General features: G+C 39.5%; 1 protein-coding gene across 1 annotated transcript; it reads left to right on the forward strand.

The window, feature by feature from the left end:
- Positions 1-3,122: 3,122 nt before the first annotated feature.
- LOC124141246 (excitatory amino acid transporter-like) lies at positions 3,123-23,186 on the forward strand. The gene is made up of 7 exons (XM_046509203.2): positions 3,123-3,328; positions 7,578-7,774; positions 8,801-8,927; positions 15,707-15,940; positions 19,284-19,478; positions 20,274-20,408; positions 22,157-23,186. The coding sequence occupies exons 1-7, from the start codon at positions 3,156-3,158 to the stop codon at positions 22,311-22,313; spliced, it is 1,218 nt and encodes a 405-aa protein (XP_046365159.2). The 5' UTR covers positions 3,123-3,155; the 3' UTR covers positions 22,314-23,186.
- Positions 23,187-24,073: the final 887 nt, after the last annotated feature.

A 24,073-nucleotide genomic window follows, 5' to 3' on the forward strand; every position in this document is an offset into this window, starting at 1 on the left:
TAGGAAACAAATTATGATGGATGTATCCCTGTCGCTCCAATCTAACACGTGACATAGTATTGTCATTATTTCCACCTTGTCTGATTGGTCTGTAATTACTAGTGCCACTCAGCCTTTAACTGTGCGGATAGGGCGAGTGGAATTAAAAGAGTCTTGCTGACTAATCCCGGTGTGTCTATCTGTAGAGATCAGTAACCTCCAGCGTTCAGTTGTACGTGATCAGGTTAGTTACATTTAAACCTTTTCATCTGACCAGACTTGAGATATTCATCTGTAGACACCAGTGACTATCAGCATTTATTTGTGAGAGATTAGAGTTGTTGGACTAAAACCGTTTTCACCTGTTCACTGACAGGTTTGATTTATTCATCTGTAGACACCAGCGACTATCAGTGATATTTCTGTTGCTGGACTAAAACCGTTTTCACATGTTCAGGTTTGACATATTCATCTGTAGACACCAGTGACTATCAGTGATATTTCTGTTGTTGGACTTAAACCGTTTTCACATGTTCAGGTTTGACATATTCATCTGTAGACACCAGCTACTATCAGTGATATTTCTGAGTAATCAGGTCAGTTGGGTTGAAACCTTTTCATGTGTCCAGACTTGATATATTCATCTGTAAATCCAAATGACTATCATGATCAGTGTTCAATTGTGCGTGATCAGGTTCGCCTGACCTGGTTCGACTCTCACTTAAGAGTAATCAGTTAAGTTTGATTGGGAAATGTTAATTTAAATCTAAGAATATTTCATAAACAAGATGAATTTCCCAACCTCTTCAACGCATTGATTCATGCTATATTTAGTTCACATTCAATATGAATCGAGAGGATTCGGTCTGGTTATTGGTAATTCCTTCATGCATTTCATAACCTTAGACACGTGAAGATTAACACATGGTTGCCGTAAATGGCGACTGTGCTAACCTTCATCTACATAATCACTATAAACCATACATTTCACGATCAGGGCCCGTCATACATCGTGGATTGGTTTGAAATAACTAATCTCCATTTGTTGATTGTATACATCAACTGTGCAATGGGCATGCATCCGTATTGTTGCTTTCAAAGCATATGCTCAGTATGTAGAGACGTAAGTTGGCAGGGATATATACGATTCTCCAAGATACTTATTTTGGATGAAACCATTTCCATATCATGATATTTACAAGATAACTGATATTATCAAGTGAGTGAGTGAGTATGGTTTAACGCCGCTTTTAGCAATATTCCAGCAATATCACGGCGGGGGACACCAGAAATGGGCTTCACACATTGTACCCATGTCGGGAATCGAACCCGGGTCTTCGGCGTGACGAGCGAACGCTTTAACCACTAGGCTACCCCAGAGCCCCGATATTATTTAGGTTTTCTGTAGTTTGAAAAATATTATCTGTCAAATATTAGGCTACCATTTATTGGAGTTATTTAAACTAAATGCTATCAATGATTGTAGGTAAGACGGCGCCGATCAACACAGATACGCATACAGTGATGTCAAAGGTTTGTTTACGAGTTTCCTTCACTGAAATAATTTAGAGATGCTTCCCGTCTTTAAGCGCAGTGTAAGATGATCATAAGACAACATGTAATATCACTGAGAGGATCGTGTTGGAGGTTAGGTGAGGTAAAATGGTTTTTAACGTCGCGTCAAAGATTATTGCACTTATATAGCGACGTGCATGCGTGTGTGTGTTAGGCTGCTTGTACTAGTCCGGGCTGATGCCGATTTATAGTGCTAGCCCACTGAGATACCATGCCGCAGTTTTACATGAATACTCCACTCAGACATAGTATACTGATTCCGAGCCGACTTGTCCTTGTTTTAATCCCTTAATGCCGAGCGCCAGACAGGGAAACAAAAAGTACCATCTTTTAACGCCTTTTGGTATGACGCGGCCGGGGATCTAACCCTGGACCTTCCGCTCTCCGGGCGGACGCTCTACCACTAGACCACGGAGTCGGTCGGATCGTGCTGGACGTTGACTAAGGTCTGGTTTTTAAATTGCTTGATTTACGAATTGTATTTCCTAGAAACATAAGGTAAGTGGTCGATTTATAAATACAAATACTAATTAAAAAAGTAATAATTCTGTGATCAAAAGATTAACGTTGGGAGGAAATAAAGTGGAAAATATATGTAAAGATAATCTCTTTTTAGCATTCAACTTTCCTGGCATTACTGGAATTTTTTAGCAGACTCGGCGTAGGAGTAAGAAAGGAAAACAGACTTGTCGATCACCCATTTGGATTTGGTTGGTTCGCGGATTCGTAATTACCAAGTAATAAATAAAGCCCTAAATGCTTTTTAATTATGGCTAAACATGCTGACCCTATTAATTTCTTATGTTTCAGGCACGGGCATGTCTCCTTAAGAACATATTGCTGATAGCAAACCTCACTTCAGTGACTCTGGGTATTACAATAGGAACACTATGTCGTCCTCTGAACCTCTCTTCTGATGTGGTCTTCCTCATCACTTTTCCAGGGGAGATATTTTTAAGATTGTTGAAGATGCTCATTCTGCCCCTGATGGTGACAAGCCTTGTTACTGGTAATAAATTATTTCTTTTAGTTTTCAGACGCCCCTCCCCACTTCTGCCACCAAGAACCGATAATGTTGACATTCTCATAGATATGTTTTCAGAGAGTAGATATAAAACGTAAATAACACAGAATAACACGTCTCAATTATCAAACGGCACTGATTCCATTAGGGATTAAAAGACAAACTGGCGATTTTTTTAATATAAATTGATCACTGAAAAACAGTGATGACACCAGTTGTTCGAGAAAAGGGTCGAAAATAATGGGCCATGATTGTTTTTGAATTGGCACGACCTTTCTTTTATTCTGAATTCACTTCTCTTTAGCTATGATCATGCCGATAGTGATGCTGTTCATAGTTGGGGTATAGAGACTTGAACTGTTAAAAACATGAAAAATATGAACACTGTAAATGTAAAGAGTGAAAAAAACAGACCCTCTGTAATCATTGTGTCAAAACAGCCATTTGTGACTATGATTTACTGAACCCTAGAACCACAATGTCCAGATGATCATACAACTGAAGACATGTCACGTTTCGACGATTACTTGTGACAGGTCTTGCAAATCTTAACGGAAAAGCTGCAGGTAGGATCGGCATGATCGCTATCGGTTACTACATCTTCACCACCATTGTTGCCACCGTTGTCGGCATCATCCTCGTCATCTCAATCAGACCAGGTGATGTTATCAGCAATGGCGCCATCACAGTCAAGTCCTTAGACGCTACTCCATCGCAATCTACCAGAGATGTGTTCCTGGACTTAGCAAGGTTTGCACTCTGCTTCTACTGTTACTGCTACTGATAATAATAACAAAGGCCACACAAAGCGCAACTCCACATCATATAAACACATGCTCTAAACCGAGCTCCAGGCAGTGACTGCACAATGACTCAACTAAACAACTAAACATGAGACTAGCCACCACATTCACACAGTGGTTGTAAAAGTCACATGACTTAGAAGCTCTGCCCATCGGAAAAGGTCAGAAGCAAACGCCTTAAAGACACGAGATGATAGGATAGGATAGGATAGGATCGGTTTTCATTCCACAGGCCCATAGTACAATTCAATTTTCAATCAAATTTAAATCACATTACTCACTAATTCTCAAGTCAGTAGCTATGTGTCCATGTGTGCCTAATTCAATCATATGTCTTTGAGAGCTGCATCTAAATTGTGCCAAGCCTATTCAACATCTTTTAAAATTGATATCAAACAAATATTGTGAATTGTATATTTCAATAAGCTTGTAATAATTACATTTTTGCGAACTTAAAACCAGACCTCTGCTATATTAAAAAGAATTAATTTTAATTTTTGCATGAAATATTTTCCAAAAAAAGTATATGAAAAATCAGCGAAAGTGTTTAAACTATGTAAGATACTCATCAACATCTTTTTTTTACCTGGATAATCTGCATGTGAAAGCAACCCCATATATAGACTGACTCTTATACATTATATCCCCTTTATGTTTATTCCTCAAATGGGCGCCAAACGTGTTTTATGCTTTATGTCTACTAAGACACAACGATCCCCAACCTCTCCCTGCCCCCATCTGTCTCTCTGTCTCTCTCTGTGTCTCTCTCTCTCTCTCTTACACACACACACACACACACACACACACACACACACACACACACACACACACTTCAATTTATTCCTATTGTACTATCATGTAGAAATGAAGTTACCTACATGCATGGCCAATTAACCGTTTATGACAGTCATATTGATTATATATGTACATTAGCTTAACGAATATTGAATTACATATTAAATATCAATTGTATAATCATATTACCGATAATAAAAGCATCGGATATAAACGATATGATACGGTTTGCGTGAACAAGATAAAAGTGACAAGATAATTAAATATATGTGCCGTAATTACAATTTGACATTGCGTCGGCAATATTGCTGCCACATAGCCCTTTACTGTCATTATATTATTATAAAGAATATTACTTTGATGTACTGCAATCATATACATAATGGATTTCCCGAAACATACATAATTCATTACAACTTCACTGGAAAAAATCTGTGACTCATAGTTTTCGTTCCCTTAATGGGATTGCAAAATAAAAACAATGTATTTCATGAGGAAAGCATTATTCCTCTTGTAAGTGGCGAATACAGATTTTTAGTCGTTATGTCATTATCACGTTTTTCATGATCTGATAAGCAAAGTAAGTATCATTTGTTGCACCATTACCACTAAATATATTTTTGAAAAAATCTTACAATTTATAAACATCAATATCATATTTATACTCATGGACTTAACGTTCCAAGGGTTCCCCAAAATTGTTTCAACGACTTAAACCTCTCGTTCGATGGGGAAAAGTGCATTCAGCGGTCTCATGAAAGTAATTTGCAAAGAGGCAAAGTTGACAACTGTGTACACATATCACTATCTACACGCCATTGCAGTCACTCTTTTATCTGGGGTAGAAAATCGGGAGATTTGCAAAAATAACTGGTCACAAAAATGATCAAAGTCTCAAGTCATATTCCACTGAAGTCAGCATTCGCTAATTACAATGTCAGGCAATCGGAAACTTCTGTCATGGGAATATTTGAAATGACTAATTCTGTTGTAACTGTCAACAACTTCTTCGGCAATAATACTTAGGCTTAAAGTGTCTGTCCGCAATTAACACTTTGTCAGTGAAAACGAGTCAATTCTAAGGGAGGTAAGGTTTCAAATGAATTTGCAGTCGTTGAATGACAATAACATTCGGCTTAAAGTGTCTGTCCGCAATGACCACTTTGTCAGTGAAAACCGAGTCAATTCTAAGGGAGGTAAGGTTTCAAATGAATTTGCAGTCGTTGAATGACAATAACATTCGGCAAAAGTAACAAACGTAACTATTTATCTTCTGATTCAAAACACGAATCTTGAATATATTGATAATGAATATGAAGGCATGAATATATACTAGTTCTACGTATACTGCTTGTAAATACCATATTATGAGTGTTCAGTTTTAAATAGATCTCTTCTAACAAATTACAACAAATTCTAACAATTTCTAACAAATTACATTTCTTGTTTACGTTGGGAAACTAAAGCGATGTGATAACTATTTTTCTAACATTAGAAGCTCAAATTCTAATTCAGTAAGAAATATTATCACTTAACGCATTTTCTTATAGTTTCTAAGCCATGTGAAGATGAAAGGAGGGGACTTCATAGGTGCCCTTCCATCACACACAACGACCAGTATCAGTACAGGAAGGGCGATACTGGTGTTTTTGTCCCACCTGGCATATAAAGCGTGGGGTACAGTCATCATCTGGTCCGTCTGTCCGCCCGTCCGTCCGTCCGTATTTCGTTTCCGGAGCATAACTTGAAAACCGTGAAAGATTTTTCATCCAAACTTTGTACATGTATTAACCAGGCTCTAAAGTTCAGTCGTTTACTATTGTGGGGGCCGGAGCAACTTTCCATCTTCTGATGACTCTTGTTCACTAAATTCAGTGTTGTAAGTTTTCATTATTTTTTTAATATACTGCATATTGGACCAAATCCGAGGCCCATTGTTGTGGGTATCTAGAATCATATAGATGGTAAATCGCATATTATGTTTACTGCATGTAATAGTTTGTGTCTTTGAAGTGTTGGCGTCAGAAGAATACTGATGTGTGGAGCTGACGAATCTTGTATAATTCACAAACACTGTGTGAACATGGTGGATATTCTAATGTTTACATTTAGAGGTTGGCGGGTCCAACTTGACATTTTCATTATACTCTGAATCATCTGAATTAAATCCCGGAACTCAATAGAACGTACGGATCATTATTGCTTTTGGCGTATCTTATTAGTTAGTTTCTTTAAAGTTGATAACGGCACCTGCCATCACTTGATCAAGGACGTAAACACGAAAGGTCGGCGGTTCGGTCCTGTACAATCATTGCCAGGGGATCGGTTTTGGCTGATTGTCCAGGTTACCAGGATGTATGTTCCACGTACATTTTAGTAGGTTGGTTGGTTGGTTGGTTGTTTTACGCCGCACTCAGCGATATTCCAGCTATATGCCGGCGGACATTTTAGTAGGCTAAGCATTCTTACCTTCATAGACAGTAAACAGTACATTAATGTTGATTCAACTGTTGTTCCAATAATACATGCTTGATTGCTTGTCAGTCTTGTGCGGAATATGTTCGATTTAAATTATGTAATACCAACTTTGCTTTTTAACGTGTATCAGTGCAATAGTTGGCATTGCTCTTATTATATAGAGAATGTATCAGTTTCGTACACGGCACTTATTACACAGGTACGTGAGGCACACTGTACCCTGGCTCCGCAATTGTTGTGAAGAGTTGCGTACAATCCCTTTCTGGCCGTAAGACCCGTGAAGTTTCTTGGGGTAGAATAGGTCACTGGATAGTCTGGTCCAGACTCGATTATTTAACAGACGGCCGTCATATAGCTGGAATATTGCTGAGTGCGGCGTTAAACAACAAACAAACAAAACAAAATGTTGGCCCTAAGCTGCTTGATCTTTCGGCACAATACCTGTGTTCGCGGGGTTTGAGAAACATTTTCCCCATTTGCTCCCAAATGAACATGTCACAATGTGATATAACTGAAATATTGCTACAAGCAGCACTGAAACCAAGTTACTCACTGACTCACTGATTAAAACTCTTTGACCTGGACTGCAACTTGGCACCAGTCTGTGATGGATTGTTCCTCTTTAATGACATATCCAACGCTTATAGAATATATGTGTTTACGAGAAGCAAATATGTATGTTTCTTTAATGCCCAACGATTGCTGAGAAACATTTATTTGTTTCACTTCGAACCCAGAAATATCCAGCCATATGACGATGTCATTGATATCGAATGACAGTGTTGTACAATGGACAGCACACATCTGGTTTACACAACCCTGTGTTTATTAGGTAAACCCTTCACAAGACAAAATGCTAGGGGTCTAACACTTAACCTTGAGTGAACAGTTACAAACAGTGATAAGGTATTTTTCTTTTCAAGGAATATCTTCCCTGAAAACATAGTACAAGCAACGTTTGAAACGAGTGGTACCGTGTATGTGAAGATGGACAAACCAGTGGACAGGCGCACTGTTATCCAAAAAAATGGAAACAGATCCAGCAATAATGATACAGATCCAAACACAGATGGACGATGGACACCAACGTCTGTCTACAGGCCAGGAATGAACACGTTAGGTAAGATAATACTTTGTGCTTCATTTTCATATGAAGTACAATATATGATTGATAATAATAATGGAAACGAAAAGAGGCTTGACTTGGGGGCCCAACATAACAGTAAGATATACTTGGTTGTACAACACACATTATGCACCCATCTGGCATTCAAACCATTATTTTCCTCGCGATCTATCAAACACCTATGTGGTCTTTCTGTTGACGTGTGAGAAAATGTTGTCATACTAATGAATGATATTAAACTGCGGCAATTGTAGGCATGCTTTAGCTAATGTGTTAGCCAGTAGTAAATTATTTACAGAAAACTGCGTATAGAATCCTGATAACTGAATGATGCAATTCGCTTTTTCAAAAGTAATTTCATGAGCCTCGTAACGGTCGAGAGAAGAAAATTCTCATGAAACATGATAATTAAGTACTACAAATAATAATTATTTCATTTTGTTAATTTCGTGGCTCGAGTACTCTCTTCCCAAAGTCCAGTACTCTCTTCCCAAAGTCCAGTACTGACTTACCAAAGTCCAGACTCAAACCTAGTCGCTCACGTCCAAGTCTATTCTGCCAATTCTTGTACCGATAGGTTTTAGTTTGAGAGAAGCATTTTGTATCGTATCATCGTGTTTGGATCAGATGTATTTGTTTATCTGGATTTGGTCATATATAAACCAAGACGGCACAATGCGGCGACATTGCGTAAACACCATCATCGGTTATCCAGTGTATTATATCTTCGTTTAATATCTCTCTCTCACTTGACACCAACTTATCACTAAATTGCACCAGCTCGTGAGTTTGAAATTAACATGCATCTTCTGTACGCTCTGCTTTCAAACGTCTGGTGCGACGATGCTCTCGATAAAGTTCATATAGTTCATCAGATGACTTTTATAAAAGCACTTATAACACATTTCTTTCCGAGTACTTAGACAGGAGAGAGATTTCCTCTCGTACACACTTATTTATGATTCTCTTGATTCTTTTACCTTTGAGAGATATTTATAATACCTACTACCTCGCCAACAGGTATATTATGCTTCTTCGTAATTTTTGGAGTTATCCTTGGTCGACATGGAGAAAAGGGAAAGATCGTGTTGCAGTTCTTCGTAACTCTGAATGATATAACTATCCAAATGGTATGGATAGTAATGTGGTGAGTATCGTAATGATGTGTTATTCAGAGTCGTATTTATAAGATTCTCAAGTAAATATCTAGGCAATATCTTTAATTCAATGGTCGAGAACATATGGTAGCTACAAACACATTGCTGTCACTTTTTTTATGTGAAATTCATTCTTTATCTGCAGTCACTAATCAAACTGTTGTCGATTGTACGATTGTACGATTCCGACTAAATCATGAGCATGTGTTTATGAATCACTATCAAATAGTGATGATGCCAGGTGTTTGCGAAAAGGTGATTGTATCCTTCCCCATCGGTGGCACCGTCTAAAACACATGCAAAGGCAAGTCAATTGTTCACCTAAAAAACTATTAAAAGAATAGTGCTTTACCATCATGGTGCCTAGCCGTCAGCTGGTTTTGTATACAGCTCAGTGCAACAATGTGATGACGTCGCGGTTTCAAAAACGTATACATTGTATCGAAAGTGTTACAGTGACCGCCTCCGTGGTCTAGTGGTAGAGCGTCCACCCGGAGAGCGGAAGGTCCAGAGTTCGATCCCCGGCCACGTCATACCAAAAGACGTTAAAAGATGGTACTTGTTGTTACCCTGTCTGGCGCTCGGCATACTGGTCGGCTCGGAGTCAGTATGCTGTGTCTGAGTGGGGTAATCATGTTAAACTGCGGCATGGTATCTCAGTGGGCTAGCACTATAAATCGGCATCAGTCCGGAATAGTACAAGCAGCCTAACACACACACACACACACACACACACACACACACACACACACACACGTGCAAGCACGTCGCTATATAAGTGCAATAATCTTGGTCGCGACGTTAAACCCAATTTCACCTCAACGTTCTTATTTCTACACACGTGACCATATTGTATAACTCAACTGGAGTTGATTGTTTCTCGAAAAGTATCTAAATTCAAATGTGTATGCACTACCTAGCCATCGATGAAAGTGTCGGTATTCTAAGTTTGTTATTTATTTTACATTAACTGTGATATTGAAGCACTCGAAATGTGTCGAAAGTAAAGTCTAGCAAGAGCCCTTGTTTGAAATCTAGAATCTCCAATAATTTACATCATTGGAAAGTACACATCCTAACGATGATATAAATATAACATAGAAATATAACATTTATGTGTACATTCATTGCGAATTGTCCGCGAGTTTAATTTACCGATAAATAATCCCGTTGAAATTGTCAGTGTAATTGACGTCGAAATATAATTGACGAAAGTGATCGTGGTTAGTTCATGCGCAGACTGTTTTCAAAGAAATCCCGTATACGTCCATATATGTTTCAGTGTCTGTGCTTTTCATTAGTGATAAAAACAACTTCGGGGTGATTGGCATCGGACATTTTCAAAGGACATAATATGGAGAAAGAGACAAAACCATTTCCATATCCAATAGAAATCTTTGCATAAAGCAGAATCGATTGTATCGTAAGCATGTTTTTTGTTAATCAATATCTTATACATGTAGTAATGATTCCGGGTGTTTGCGAAAAGATGGCTGAACAGCTCAAACAATCCGATGTTCGGATCGGTAGCGCTGAGTCTCGGCATTTTGGAACTTGAAAAATGTTGACAATGGAATGACAAATCTTTGCCTTATGCTTGCCTTTTTATAGCCAAGAGTTACGAATGCCATAACTTGCACGTGCATTTTGCTTTACTGTTTTCCGCCATGACATTTTTGAATGCCGTTTAAGACATTGCAAATCAACAATGGCTGCGTTTTGACGCACCGTTTGTCGAATATCAGGCCACCAACATTTTCCAAGAACATATATCCAATTTTTAAACCGGATTTTTTGTGTAGTCATGTTCAATGAACTACATACTACCTGTGCATTTCTTTTTTTGAAGAGTATATATATTATTTCTAAAGTCAAGATCCAAATGAATGAATATTGTACTGTATCCGCAAATCTTCTCAAGACAACACGTGTGACTGAGCTGAAAACGAAACATAGCTTAGCGAGAGCGCAGACCCCGCCAAATAATCAAGGCCTCGAACTGACACTTATGAAACGACATGCGGATCCGGGGTAGAATAGGTCTTCATAAACCCATGCTTGCCGCAAAAGGCGACTATGCTTGTCGTAAGAGGCGACTTACGGGATCGGGTGGTCAGGCTCGCTGCTTTGGTTAATGCATGTCATCGATCCAAATTGCATGGATCGATGCTCATGATATCAATCACTGGATTGTCTAGTCCAGACTCGATTATTTACAGACCGCCGTCTCAAGCTGTAATATTGCTGAGTGCGGGGTTAAACAACAAACCAACCAACCAACCAAACCAACATGTGCGCGATGGGATCAAAGTGAGCCATCCCAAATCTCTGTCTGTGCTATAACCCAACCCGTCACCATTTTGAACACGGCCTTATTCCTGGGGCACTTTCACTACATGTATACAAGACGTGCTATGCGCCATGTCAGCACATACTGGTAGTAGTAGCGGTGTTGGTGCCCCCGAGTACCTTGCCTAAGGGCTCAGTCACACATTCAGGATTTTTACTGCCGTCCTTGATAGGACCATTCCCTATTAAAAATTGTCAAAAGTCTGATCAAGATCCTGTTATTCGTGGCGGGAAGTTCACAAATAATCAGATATTGTTCAGGAAGCGTCCCGATTCAGCCGTTTTCAGCCGAATTCGTCCCGATTCTTCCGTTCTCAATCACAATCTGATCCGATTTGTAACTACCGCATGGTAAAACACGACCTTGTCTGTCCCGACAGCGTCCCGATTCTCCCGAATGCGAGATCCGACAATGACCGGACAGTGAAACGACAAAGACGGTTCACAATCGGAAAGATCTGGACGCAATCTGGACTCAATCATGCCCGTTCATCACGACAGCGTGGCGATCCACAGGACACCGTCCAGGCAACACAGGACATTGTTGCGATTTTGATCCGATACAGCAGAATCTGTCACGACATAGTCACGACTGTAATCCGACTACAGATCGAGTTTCCCGAATGTTACGGGACGCACCATACTGTCGGGAGTGCTTGGCCGACCTCTCTGGACCTTTCCCGAACCGTTGGACTCTGTTACGAACGTATACGACTGCGTTCAGACAATGATAGGACATTCCAGATCATTGAGGATTGTAATCCGACTTTTTCACTTTTCGTGTCGTAGCGCTGTCTGATCTCAAACGGGAGTATAAAAATGTCGCATTCTCGCGATTTCGTGTTTTTGAGGCCTAATATCACAAGTCGAGATTGCGAGATTTTTCATCATGTCCAAATGTCGCATTCTCGCGTTGTCGACTTTTGACACAAAGTGCTATGTATCAAAACACGTGAATGCGAGATCGCGAGAACGCGAGATTTGGTTAAAATGTCGCGTTCTCGCGATTTCGCATTCACGTGTTTTGATACATAGCACTCGCATTCTCGTGTTTTTGGCATATTTAGCTCGTCAAAGGTCGAGATCGCGAGAATGTATTCCACACGGATGTCTGTAAAAAAATGTTTTACCTCACCAATTTACGAGCTCATAAGATCGTGAAAAGTAAGTTCAGTGTGTTAATTTTCATGTATATATGGCTACAAAATTAAAAGGGCTGTTTAATCTTCGATCCATTTTGACAACTTTCTCACCGTAAAAACATTCCATTCCCTCACTCAACTGTATGCTCATTATTGTTTTGAATATCACGCCTTCAAACAAATATGAAAAGCACATGTCGCCATACCAAAATTAGAAAACTGCGCCAAATTCTAACGGTGTTAATTAGTCCACCGATAAACTCGTCTCATTGACTCATCGGTCGCTGTGGAAATCTTCCCAAATGTGTTTACACAAACAACGTCAACTTGTGACAGGTGTGACACTTGTCATAACATCAGGTTGACACGTGTCATAACAAGTTCCAGACACAACAAAAGGTTAGATGTGATGGTTTCATTCACCTAAGGGTGGTCACAATCATGGATTCGCTGTAGTAAAGTTCCTTACCAAGGAGGGATGCTAAGCAAAAGAAATCCATGATCGCATGTGTAAAGTGATGGGTAAGGATGCTCCTGACTATTCCATTGGTCTCTACGGTTTAAAAGGGGTAGGGAGTCCATAGACGATGATCCAAGGTCAGGCAGGCCTTCAGATGCCACCCAACCGGAAACCATTGCTGCTATAGGAAGAAGAATTTTATCTGACCGGCGAGTGAAAATAACTTTCTAGGTAATTCTAAATATCAGTTGGAACTGTTGGAACCATTATTCATGTGCATCTTGGTATGACCAAGTTATCGAGACCTCCATGATTTCTATACTGCTGATGAAATTGGATTTCTTTATCGTCTAGTGACAGGTGATGAAACTTGGATCCACCACTGGGACCCAGAAACTAAATTGGAATCCATGCAATGGAAGCACCCCCATTCTCCGCCTCCGAGGAAGTTTCGCACTCAACCATCGGCTGGCAAGGTAATGGCCACCATATTTTGGGATGCTAGAGGCATATTACTGATTGATTACATGTCACCAAAAACTACAATCAATGGACAGTATTATGCTAATGAAATGAAAGAATTGCAAAGATCTATTCGCCAGAAACGCCGTGGGATGTTAACACGTGGTATTCTACTTTTGCACGACAACGCTCCCGTTCACAAGTCGAGAATTGCGCAGGCCGCCATATGTGAATGTGGATTCGAACAGTTAAATCACCCACCCTACAGCCCAGACTTAGCCCCCAATGACTATTTCCTGTTCCGGCAAATGAAATCTGCCCTACGTGGAAGTAGCTTCAAAGGATGACGAGGACATAAAGGCTGCCACAGAGGCGTGGTTAAAGGGCCAATCTGCGGATTTCTATAAAAGTGGTATTAACAGCATGAAGGACAAATGGAATAAGTGTATTGAGGTGAATGGAGAGTGCAAAAGATATTCTGCGACTTGGTCTTATATTGAAGTTTCAAAACGTATTGAACGCTCCTCGTACGTTCTAGTTCAGATCAGTTCTGTCAAACAGAATATTATTATTTAGAAACTGACACCACGTGTGTCCATATATACGACCACACCATTAGATTAACTGTTTGACGTGACGTCATCCACGTCCAAACATGCGAGGTCAAACCACGCGCACCTGTCCAGACGACAGATTTGCAGCAGCGGGAATTCACCGACCGTATGTTAGCCTACACAAATAAAATTGCACATAACGTCATTGAACGAAACAAACAAAGCGTTTACTCATTGCTGATACTACAGATAACGTATCAAGTAAAAGTCCAAGCAATGCGATAGATTATCATACGATAATCTGGAGTACAGTCTACATCAATAATTTGTGAATCTAAAAATAATTAGATCTAATATCTATTGCAGAATGATGGAAATACGAACTCTGTCATGTTATGATTAATATATTCCATTTTCAAAGAAAACCTACAATGTGTATTTGATATCTACTAACATAATTGGTTATTAGTTGTCAAGCATACTCACAACATGTTACATGCAAATTAGACACACGGAAAATACTATTTCAGCAAACTAATCATAGTGTCACTATCACACTTTCAATGATAGGGGGAAAAATGTTGAAACCGAACGTTACAACCCATCGTATCTATAAGCACTTTACTCAAATGCAAAAAGGTATTGCCGTCATCATTTGGAAGTCATGTTGATGTTTTCAGTGATTGTATTATGTTTGTGTCGCGTGTACCATCGACAGAAACTTGTCCCGAGGTACCGCATTTGAAATGTGATCAATCACACGTGACTTAGTCATTTCATAGGAAAAAAGCAGCAGTTATTTGTCAAAACGGGCGAGCATGTAGGACAATTGGTCGACAAGAAATCGCGGCTGAGCTTATGCGAACATGCCCTGTCGAACACTTCGGGCTTTGTCATTCAATGTTTACGTGTTGATCATGGACTTCCTGCCCATAAATATACATTATACCACCTTAATATTAACGATCACAGCTATCTTTCAATACATAAGATTTGAATACTTTCTGGCAATCGGCATAATTAACAGAACGACAATCAACACTGTCCTTTCGTCTCTAGCGCCGTGCTAAATCGTCATGACACACATTAAACGTCAGTAGTCGTACGCCAATAACTGTGTAGTGGGGAAAAAGTAAACCTTTCTGACCAGTCAGATCAGATTTCTTTTACAAATTGGCTATCTGATACTAAAATAGTTACGTGTATGTGACATGAGTGCATAACCAAAATTCGGTGTCATTCGTGCGGTAACTACCTTACCAATCTCACCACATTTCGCGATCCGTAGCACTGTATTAAATATGAGTTAAAGCAGAGTTGATTGCTGTGAAAGATGGTCATAATTTTGATTGTTTTGTGTTTGACATCTTAATTCACAGCTGAAAAGGGACATTTTCACGAGACCATTTGGTCCCGTCGCATTAAGGTGGTGTAAACTGTGAGGGGCCATATATGATTCCGTGGTTCCAAGAGGGTTAAAGCTAATTTATATATACCAGACACGCCATATTAAGTTATCTATTTTTGAGTTTCGTGAGGCAAGAGGTTACGTTTTTGTGTTGTATAATAGTGTTGAAGAGAATCGTTTTCATTAAAATACTTATGTTATGAAATGCAATGATCAATTATCAACTATTCCGAAGCCAGTTCTAGTTACATTAACCAGTTTTAACAAACTTAATGTGTTATTGTTGGTAGTGAAGATAGACAAACTGGGGACATCCCTTTTCCTGCGTTAACTGCAATTGTAATTGAATATGTATGTCATGGTAATTAATGAATTCTATGAATATATGTTGCAGGTATTCACCAGTCGGGATAATGTTTCTGATCATAGGGAAGGTGTTATCAGTGGAGGATATGGCTAGCACGGCCAGGCAACTTGTCGTCTATTTAACCACTATTATAGCTGGCGCAATCATCCATGTGCTGATACTCTTACCTCTTTTATATTTTGTCTTAACCAAGAAGAACCCGTTCAGAATCTTCAGAGGAATACCAGAGGCAGTCGTGACGGCTCTTGCCATTGCTTCCAGGTTAATAGCTATTTATGTCCGTCTTATATAAAGCGTTTACAGAAACTCACCATTTTATATTCTGTGTTGGGGCTAGGATTTCGTTTGGTTTTTAACATTCTGTTCCGGAAAAGACTGGAAAATATAGTTTGTCAAAAACACATGATGGGTGTTCGGAAACAAATGTGTTGTGGATCCCGAGAATAACAAATTGTCGGTTCCTTAGAAATTTAAGTTAATTTCCTGTGATCGGGGAATACATCCTGTGTCGGATAGCTCGAAAATACAATAACAAGGAAGGGTTTTTGGTTATACATAAATATCACCATGGACAAAAAGGCAACAATAATTCAAATGTACGAATATGTTTTTTCCTGCAGGCAGAGAGATATTCATTGTTCATGATCATATGGGGTGGCAAAGGTGTTTCAAGAAGAAAATATGTATGCAGATATCTTAAAGTTTGAAAAGCATGTCCAGTTTTAGTCGCAAGCAACGCTGTATCAAATATGTCTCTGCGACCTATGGGGTATCCTATGGTAAGCAGTAAATATACAGTTCATGTATGGAAAACTGTCGGGCATGACTCCTGTCGGGCATAAAGCATTACATGGGTCAAATGCCTAAAAGCATGTGAATCTCAAGTTTATTTCATGATAACTTGATACAGTAGCTTATTAATTAATTAAAAACATATTCTTAAATTTGTGTTTAATTTATATCATATATATATATATACAGATTTGGATACACTTTCTTTATATCGTTTTGCAACTCCGATTTGCATAATGAAACATTGTTTTTAGTTTGACCCTTTCCTCAGACCCAAACTGATATAAAGAAAGTTTATCCAAATCTGTATTTATGCTCTACTTTGTATTGAGCACTCTCTTCTGCAAATGGATTATACTTTTGTGTGTGTATATATATATATTTATGGATGAACTATATTTGTGTGTGTGTATATATATATATACTGAGTCAAATTAAAAACTTCACATTTTTAAAAGTAATCCCATATATGATATACAACGGACAAATGTATCAGAGAAGGTAATTTTTAATCATTAATGTCCAAAGAAGGATTTTAATTAACGGTGGTAACCATAATTTGTTCCAAGCACCTACGGTATTCGGTAATAACATGAACAGTTTAAATCATAAGTCCCAAGCACGAGAATCTGATGGCGCACAAGTTCAGTAGCGTGTATGGCCACCATGTACGTTGACAACTGCCACACAACGCCTCCGCATGGACCTTGTGATGCTTGTGAACACATGATTGGGAAGACGAGGCCATTGTTGCTGCAAAATGGTGCCAAGATCTTGCAAATTCTGTGGTTGGTTCTGGAGAGTGCGCAGACCTCTGCCAAGAGCATCCCAGACGTGTTCGATGGGATTTAGGTCGGGAGACCTTGACGGCCAGTCCATGACGTTGACTCCCGCATTCTAAGGAAGTCCTTGTCAAAATTGCTTTGTGGGGTCTGGCATTGTCGTGTTGGAAGATCAAACCGGGTCCATTTGCTGCCATAAAAGGCAGACGTTCTGGTGCCAGTACCTGGTCGCGGTAAGCAGCAGCGTTGAGGTTGCCACGGATGACAAGAAGCCTGGAACGTGCATTGCCATAGAAAGCACCCTACACCATGACACTTCCGCCTCGAAATCTGTCAACTTCCTATAAACAACACGGGGCGTAACGTTTATGACGGCGCCTCCACACCCTCGCCCTACCATCAGCAAATCGAAGATTAAATCGGGATTCATCACTGAAGACGACTTGATTCCAATTCCTCTGAGTCCATCGTAAGTGTCTCTATGCCCACAATTGACGTTGACGTCAGAAAATCGGCCCGCAGTATGGCCGTCGTTCTTGAAGGTGAGCAGTTCTCAGACGGTTACCAACAGTTTGCGCACTCAGTCTACCCCTAAACAGTCCATTTCTGGTTGATGTAGCCGTCAAAAATCGGTTACGGAGGTGACGTAAGACAATCTGACGATCCTCTGTATGTGACGTCACATGTGGTCGACCTGGCCGAGGGCGATCAGCGGTGGTACCCGTTTGCTGTAGACGCGTCTGTAAATCATAAACAGTCCGTCGGCTACAACCCATCGGCCTTGCGACGTTCCCGTCTGCAACATGCCGATGGCACGTGCACGTGAAAGGCGTGGCATGACAAATGGCCGTAAAGACTTTTGTTTTCTTGTGTTTTTCTTTATTTGTTAATGACTGCTAACAAGTATGGCTGAAAACACGTGCGGTATTATGGCCACGTGACCAGTTGCACGTGAAAAACCACTTTTGCCACTGTAGTGCTGTGCACATGATTTTGATCGATTCACCTGCACAAAAACGGGTGTTATCTGAAGAAAATACGTGGCTATTACTGTTTAAATACACAATAAGGGCCTACAATGATAACTGGTCAAAATGTTAAAATTTTAGGATTGTGAAGTTTTTAATTTGGTTCAGTATATAAATATATATATATATATACACACACACAAATATAGTTCATCCATAAATCTTATCCTTAATACTCAAACTTCTTAATGCCTCTCAAAGAAGTTACGTAGATAGGTCCCATGCTCCTCGTCTTGTTTTACCATTTCTGGTGTCCCCCGCCGTGATGTGGCTGGATAATTGCCAAAAGCGGTGTCAATAAAAGCGACAAAACCCTTTCCGCGTCGATTGTACAATTCCGACTACATCATGAGCATGTGTTGAATCACTATCAAATAGTGATCATACCAGGTGGTCGCGGAAAGGTAAGCGTATCGTGTCCCACCGGTGATACCCGTCACACATACACAATGTACATGCAAATCAAGTCAATGTCTACCATAAAACGTTTTGAAAGCTTTACTGAGGCCTTGAATGTTGTTACCTTGATCCAACAACTTAATGAGCAAGAGTGGTATGACGCTCTTTCATAGCTTGTCAAAAAGAGGATGTCCGATTGTACCTCAAAAGGTGGGAAATGTGACCACCAAATTGCTCGATGTAAAGGGAAAGTCGACAATTAGTAAGTTTCCCTTTGCCCTACCGTCTTTTGGGGAGTGCTTTGACAAGATCTAAATATGAAACAAATGAGGTGGTCTCCTTTATTTCAAGCTCGGGTGGCTAAGCAGGATGGAGGGAATTGGCTATTTGACCATTATTGAACACTATCAGATCGTCGATATACCTGAAGCGTATTATAAGTTAAACTTCTTGGCCTGATTGCCTCAGTTCGGTTCTGCCCATCCGAACAGAAATTACGTTTCATGGAAGGGAACTGGCTATTTGGCTATCAATTGGTTATTGAACGATATCAGATCATCGATATACCTAAAATTATACTAACTCTTGTTGTTTTGCATTTAGCTCTGCCACACTACCTGTAACTATACGGTGCTGCGAGGAGAACCTGAAGATTAATAATGCCATCACTCGCTTCGTGCTTCCACTCGGGGCAACGATCAACATGGATGGAACTGCAATCTTTTATGTGGTATCGGTTGTCTACATTGCCCAGATGCACGCAATATCCCTTCATTTCTTCGAGATGATTCTGCTGAGGTAAATAGGAAATAAGCGAAAACATAAAGATATTTATGGCTTGAAATGGAATTGTTTTTATTATTTGTATTATATAGTATCATTTGAACACACACATGTACATACAATCATTTAAAATATATAAATATTACATCAGTTGATTTCAAGCCATTATTGGTCAATGTCGTGTAAGATAAGATAACCCTTTGATTAATTGTCCGGTTCTTGCCGTTTGATCGTATCTAGTTTAAATGATGATCATCATTTTATGTGTAATGTTTGTCCGAGATGAATTTGAAAAAAGAAATTCTTTTTCATATGAATCCAAAAATATTTAGTGAGTCTTCAGTGTCCAATGTACACTTTACATCTTCTTTGAAAAGGATTGAAGATTGTCTGATGCACTTTCAGAAATATCTCAATATAATCATGGTTACATTTACCGTTATCCCGTGGGGATTCCGTTCTAGAATAGAACCCGAGCAACCTATGTGCTATATGATCGTAAAAGGTGGTCAGGCTCGGCGATTTGGTTGATTGCATGTCATTGTACCCCGACGGTTTGGATCATTGCTCATTTATCACTAATTTGTCTGTTCGGATTATATATCTCGGGTATTGGAGTACAGCATTAAACAAAACAAGTTGTGTTGCCATTGAGTAGGTGTTGAATAAATATGGTACATTCGTCGTTGGATAGATGATCAAGCTACGTACGAGACAACTCACCCTCTCAACAAAACTAGGTACAGGATTAGTTAAGTTACACATTGAAATCGTCTTCCAGAAATGTCTCATCAACACTCCTTGTTTCAGTCTGTGTACAGTTTTGACAAGTGTGGGTGCTGCAGGAATCCCAAATGCTGCTATAGTGACACTGATTGTCATCCTGTCATCTGTCGGTCTGCCAACTGAGAGCATCTCCATCCTGCTAGCGGTGGACTGGTTCCTGTGAGTATCACATAGCCCAGGGCCTTTCCTGGTGTGTTACTTTGAAATAATTGGTTTATGGAGCTAATGACTCAAAACTATTAAAACTAAACATGAAGGCACTCCTTCATTCATTCATTCACCCATCCATCTAACTGTAGGAATGAAAAACAAATCAAAGTGTGTACTTTGGAAAAGTGGAGTAACTATAAAGTTTGTCAGTCAAAACAACCCTTTTCTTTTTTCTTACATTTCATTGTGTCTTAAAGATAAAGCTTATCTACAGTTCTTTTGCTTTGTTGAAATTTTGATATTGATAGATTTCAATAAGATGCCTTACTAGAATCATTCGGCCAACAAAACAGTAGACCCGAATAAAAATAAGGATAGCATTCCAGAAAAAGTAACACTATGTTGTGGGTGGTTCTGTGAAGGAAGGAAATAGAATTCTCAGAAATTGTTCCACAAAAGGAAGGGTTTTCTATAATGTAAAAAATATCTTTAAGAAAGCGACAAAACCCTTCCTATTATCTATATCAATGAACGATGCCTTAATGACAGGTTTCTTAGGGAAACAAACAAAAGGATGACGAACTTAAGGAATAAGTTCATTCCTTGATTCATGGGGCTTTTGTTACAAAACGTGGTGACCACTGATAAGTTCCGTATCTATATTCAGAGGTTCAGGACAATTTTTTAATAATGAAAGCAAATGCCATCTGAAGTTTTCTTAGAAAGAAATATGTGAAATGCTGGAAGTAGGCATCCCCATGGGCACCTATTGTGCATCCCTTCTTGCGGATGTATTTCTTTATACACATGGTTCGGAATTTCTGCTCGGATTGGCAAAGTCAAAACAAGGTAATGTGGCCAAGAAGTTTAACTTAAGCTTCAGGCATATCATTGGTCTGATATTGTTCAATAACAATCAGATAGCCATTTCCCTTCTACTGATTTACCCACCTGAACTATAAATTAAACCAGTGAGACCGCCTCGCCAGTTTCATATTTAGATCTATGCATAAAGATTCAGAGTGACAAAACGCTCTCCACAAGACTGCATGACAAGAGGGATGACTTCAACTTTCCAATGGTTAACTTTCCCTTCATGTCAAGCAATGTTCCAGCTGCTCAAGCCTTTGGTGATTACATTTCACAACTTTTGAGATACAATCGAGCATGCTCTATCTACGAAGATTTCAAAGAGCGTCATACGACTCTTGCTCAGGAGTTGTTTGATCAAGGTTGCAGCATTCGAGGCCTCAGTAAAGCTTTCAAAAGGTTTTATGGTAGACATATAGAGGACATTTCCAAATTTAACGCATCTGTGACAATAATGATGTCCGATGCAAGTCCCTATTTTGACTTGTACCACATGTTCCCGTGTTTTTTTTAGGTAAACAATTGACTTGCCTTTGCATGTGTTTGTGACGGGTGCCACCGGTGGGGAAGGATACGCAGACCTTTTCGCGACCACCTGGTATCATCACTATTTGATAGTGATTCATAAACGAATGCTCATGACACTGGCGGAATCGTACAATAGATTTCTATTGGATATGGAAAGGGTTTTGTTGCTTTATTTCATAAAGAAGGGTTTCTATAAGTTGAAATATCTTTTGGACAAGTTTCTTTAAAGTACGAAATATCTTTTTAAAAAACATAATTTTCACAACACTTCATCACCAATTCTTCCAAAACATAGTCTCAGTTCCAATAATGGCCACTGACATACAAATCCTAATTTCGAAGCATCATTTACTTCACAGGGGTCGACTGCGCACAATCGCAAACATCACAGGAGACTGCTTGACGGCCGCCGTGTTGGATCACTTCTTTCCACAAGCTGACGTTGACGTTGAGATGCGGCCAGAAAGGCCCCTTTGTACCTCTGAGGATGAAAATCACATGGCTGAACTTGTATAATATGTCCATCGTGCTTCCTGTGTATTGCGTTATAAATTATGATTGTACCTGTAACAATGAGTATGGTTTCACCGTGATGATTGTACCTGTAACAGTGAGTATGGTTTCACCGTGATGATTGTACCTGTAGCAATGAGTATGGTTTCACCGTGATGATTTTACCTGTAGCAATGAGTATGGTTTCACCGTGATGATTGTACCTGTAACAATGAGTATGCTTTCACCGTGATGATTGTACCTGTAACAATGAGTATGGTTTCACCGTGATGATTGTACCTATAACAATGAGGATAGTTTCACCGTGATGATTGTACCTGTAACAATGAGTATGGTTTCACCGTGATGATTGTACCTATAACAATGAGGATAGTTTCACCGTGATGATTGTACCTGTAACAGTGAGTATGGTTTCACCGTGATGATTGTACCTGTAACAGTGAGTATGGTTTCACCGTGATGATTGTACCTGTAACAGTGAGTATGGTTTCACCGTGTTGATTGTACCTGTAACAGTGAGTATGGTTTCACCGTGATGATTGTACCTGTAACAATGAGTATGGTTTCACCGTGATGATTGTACCTGTTACAATGAGTATGGTTTCACCGTGATGATTGTACCTGTAACAATGAGTAAGATTTCACCGTGATGATTGTACCTGTAACAATGAGTAAGATTTCACCGTGATGATTGTACCTGTAACAATGAGTATGGTTTCGGCGTGATGATTGTACCTGTAACAATGAATGTGGTTTCGGCGTGATGATTGTACCTGTAACAGTGAGTATGGTTTCACCGTGATGATTGTACCTGTAACAGTGAGTATGGTTTTACCGTGATGACTCTACATGTAACAATGAGTATGGTATGGTTTCAACGTGATGATTGTACCTGTAACAGTGAGTATGGTTTCACCGTGATGATTGTACCTGTAACAATGAGTATGGTTTCACCGTGATGATTGTACCTGTAACAATGAGTATGATTTCACCGTGATGATTGTACCTGTAACAATGAGTAAGATTTCACCGTGATGATCGTACCTGTAACAATGAGTAAGATTTCACCGTGATGATTGTACCTGTAGCAATGAGTATGGTTTCGGCGTGATGATTGTACCTGTAACAATGAATGTGGTTTCGGCGTGATGATTGTACCTGTAACAGTGAGTATGGTTTCACCGTGATGATTGTACCTGTAGCAATGAGTATGGTTTTACCGTGATGACTCTACATGTAACAATGAGTATGGTATGGTTTCAACGTGATGATTGTACCTGTAACAATGAGTATGGTATGCTTTCAACGTGATGATTATCCTTGTAACAATGAGTATGGTTTCACCGTGATGATTGTACCTGTAACAATGAGTAAGATTTCACCGTGATGATTGTACCTGTAACAATGAGTAAGATTTCACCGTGATGATTGTACCTGTAACAATGAGTATGGTTTCGGCGTGATGATTGTACCTGTAACAATGAATGTGGTTTCGGCGTGATGATTGTACCTGTAACAGTGAGTATGGTTTCACCGTGATGATTGTACCTGTAACAGTGAGTATGGTTTTACCGTGATGACTCTACATGTAACAATGAGTATGGTATGGTTTCAACGTGATGATTGTACCTGTAACAGTGAGTATGGTTTCACCGTGATGATTGTACCTGTAACAATGAGTATGGTTTCACCGTGATGATTGTACCTGTAACAATGAGTATGATTTCACCGTGATGATTGTACCTGTAACAATGAGTAAGATT

This window comes from Haliotis rufescens, unplaced genomic scaffold (genome assembly GCF_023055435.1).
Source record: "Haliotis rufescens isolate VD_foot unplaced genomic scaffold, xgHalRufe1.0.p SCAF_12, whole genome shotgun sequence".
NCBI classification, from domain to species: Eukaryota; Metazoa; Mollusca; class Gastropoda; order Lepetellida; family Haliotidae; genus Haliotis; species Haliotis rufescens.

What these genes read in the sequence shown, in the direction of transcription:
- LOC124141246 (XM_046509203.2), top strand. Translation starts at nt 3,156, where the DNA reads ATGATCGCTATCGGTTACTACATCTTCACCACCATTGTTGCCACCGTT. An exon ending in GCCAGGAATGAACACGTTAG is followed by an intron (nt 7,775 to 8,800) that starts GTAAGATAATAC and finishes CCTCGCCAACAG; the next exon opens with GTATATTATGCTTCTTCGTA. An exon ending in TTCGAGATGATTCTGCTGAG is followed by an intron (nt 19,479 to 20,273) that starts GTAAATAGGAAA and finishes TCCTTGTTTCAG; the next exon opens with TCTGTGTACAGTTTTGACAA.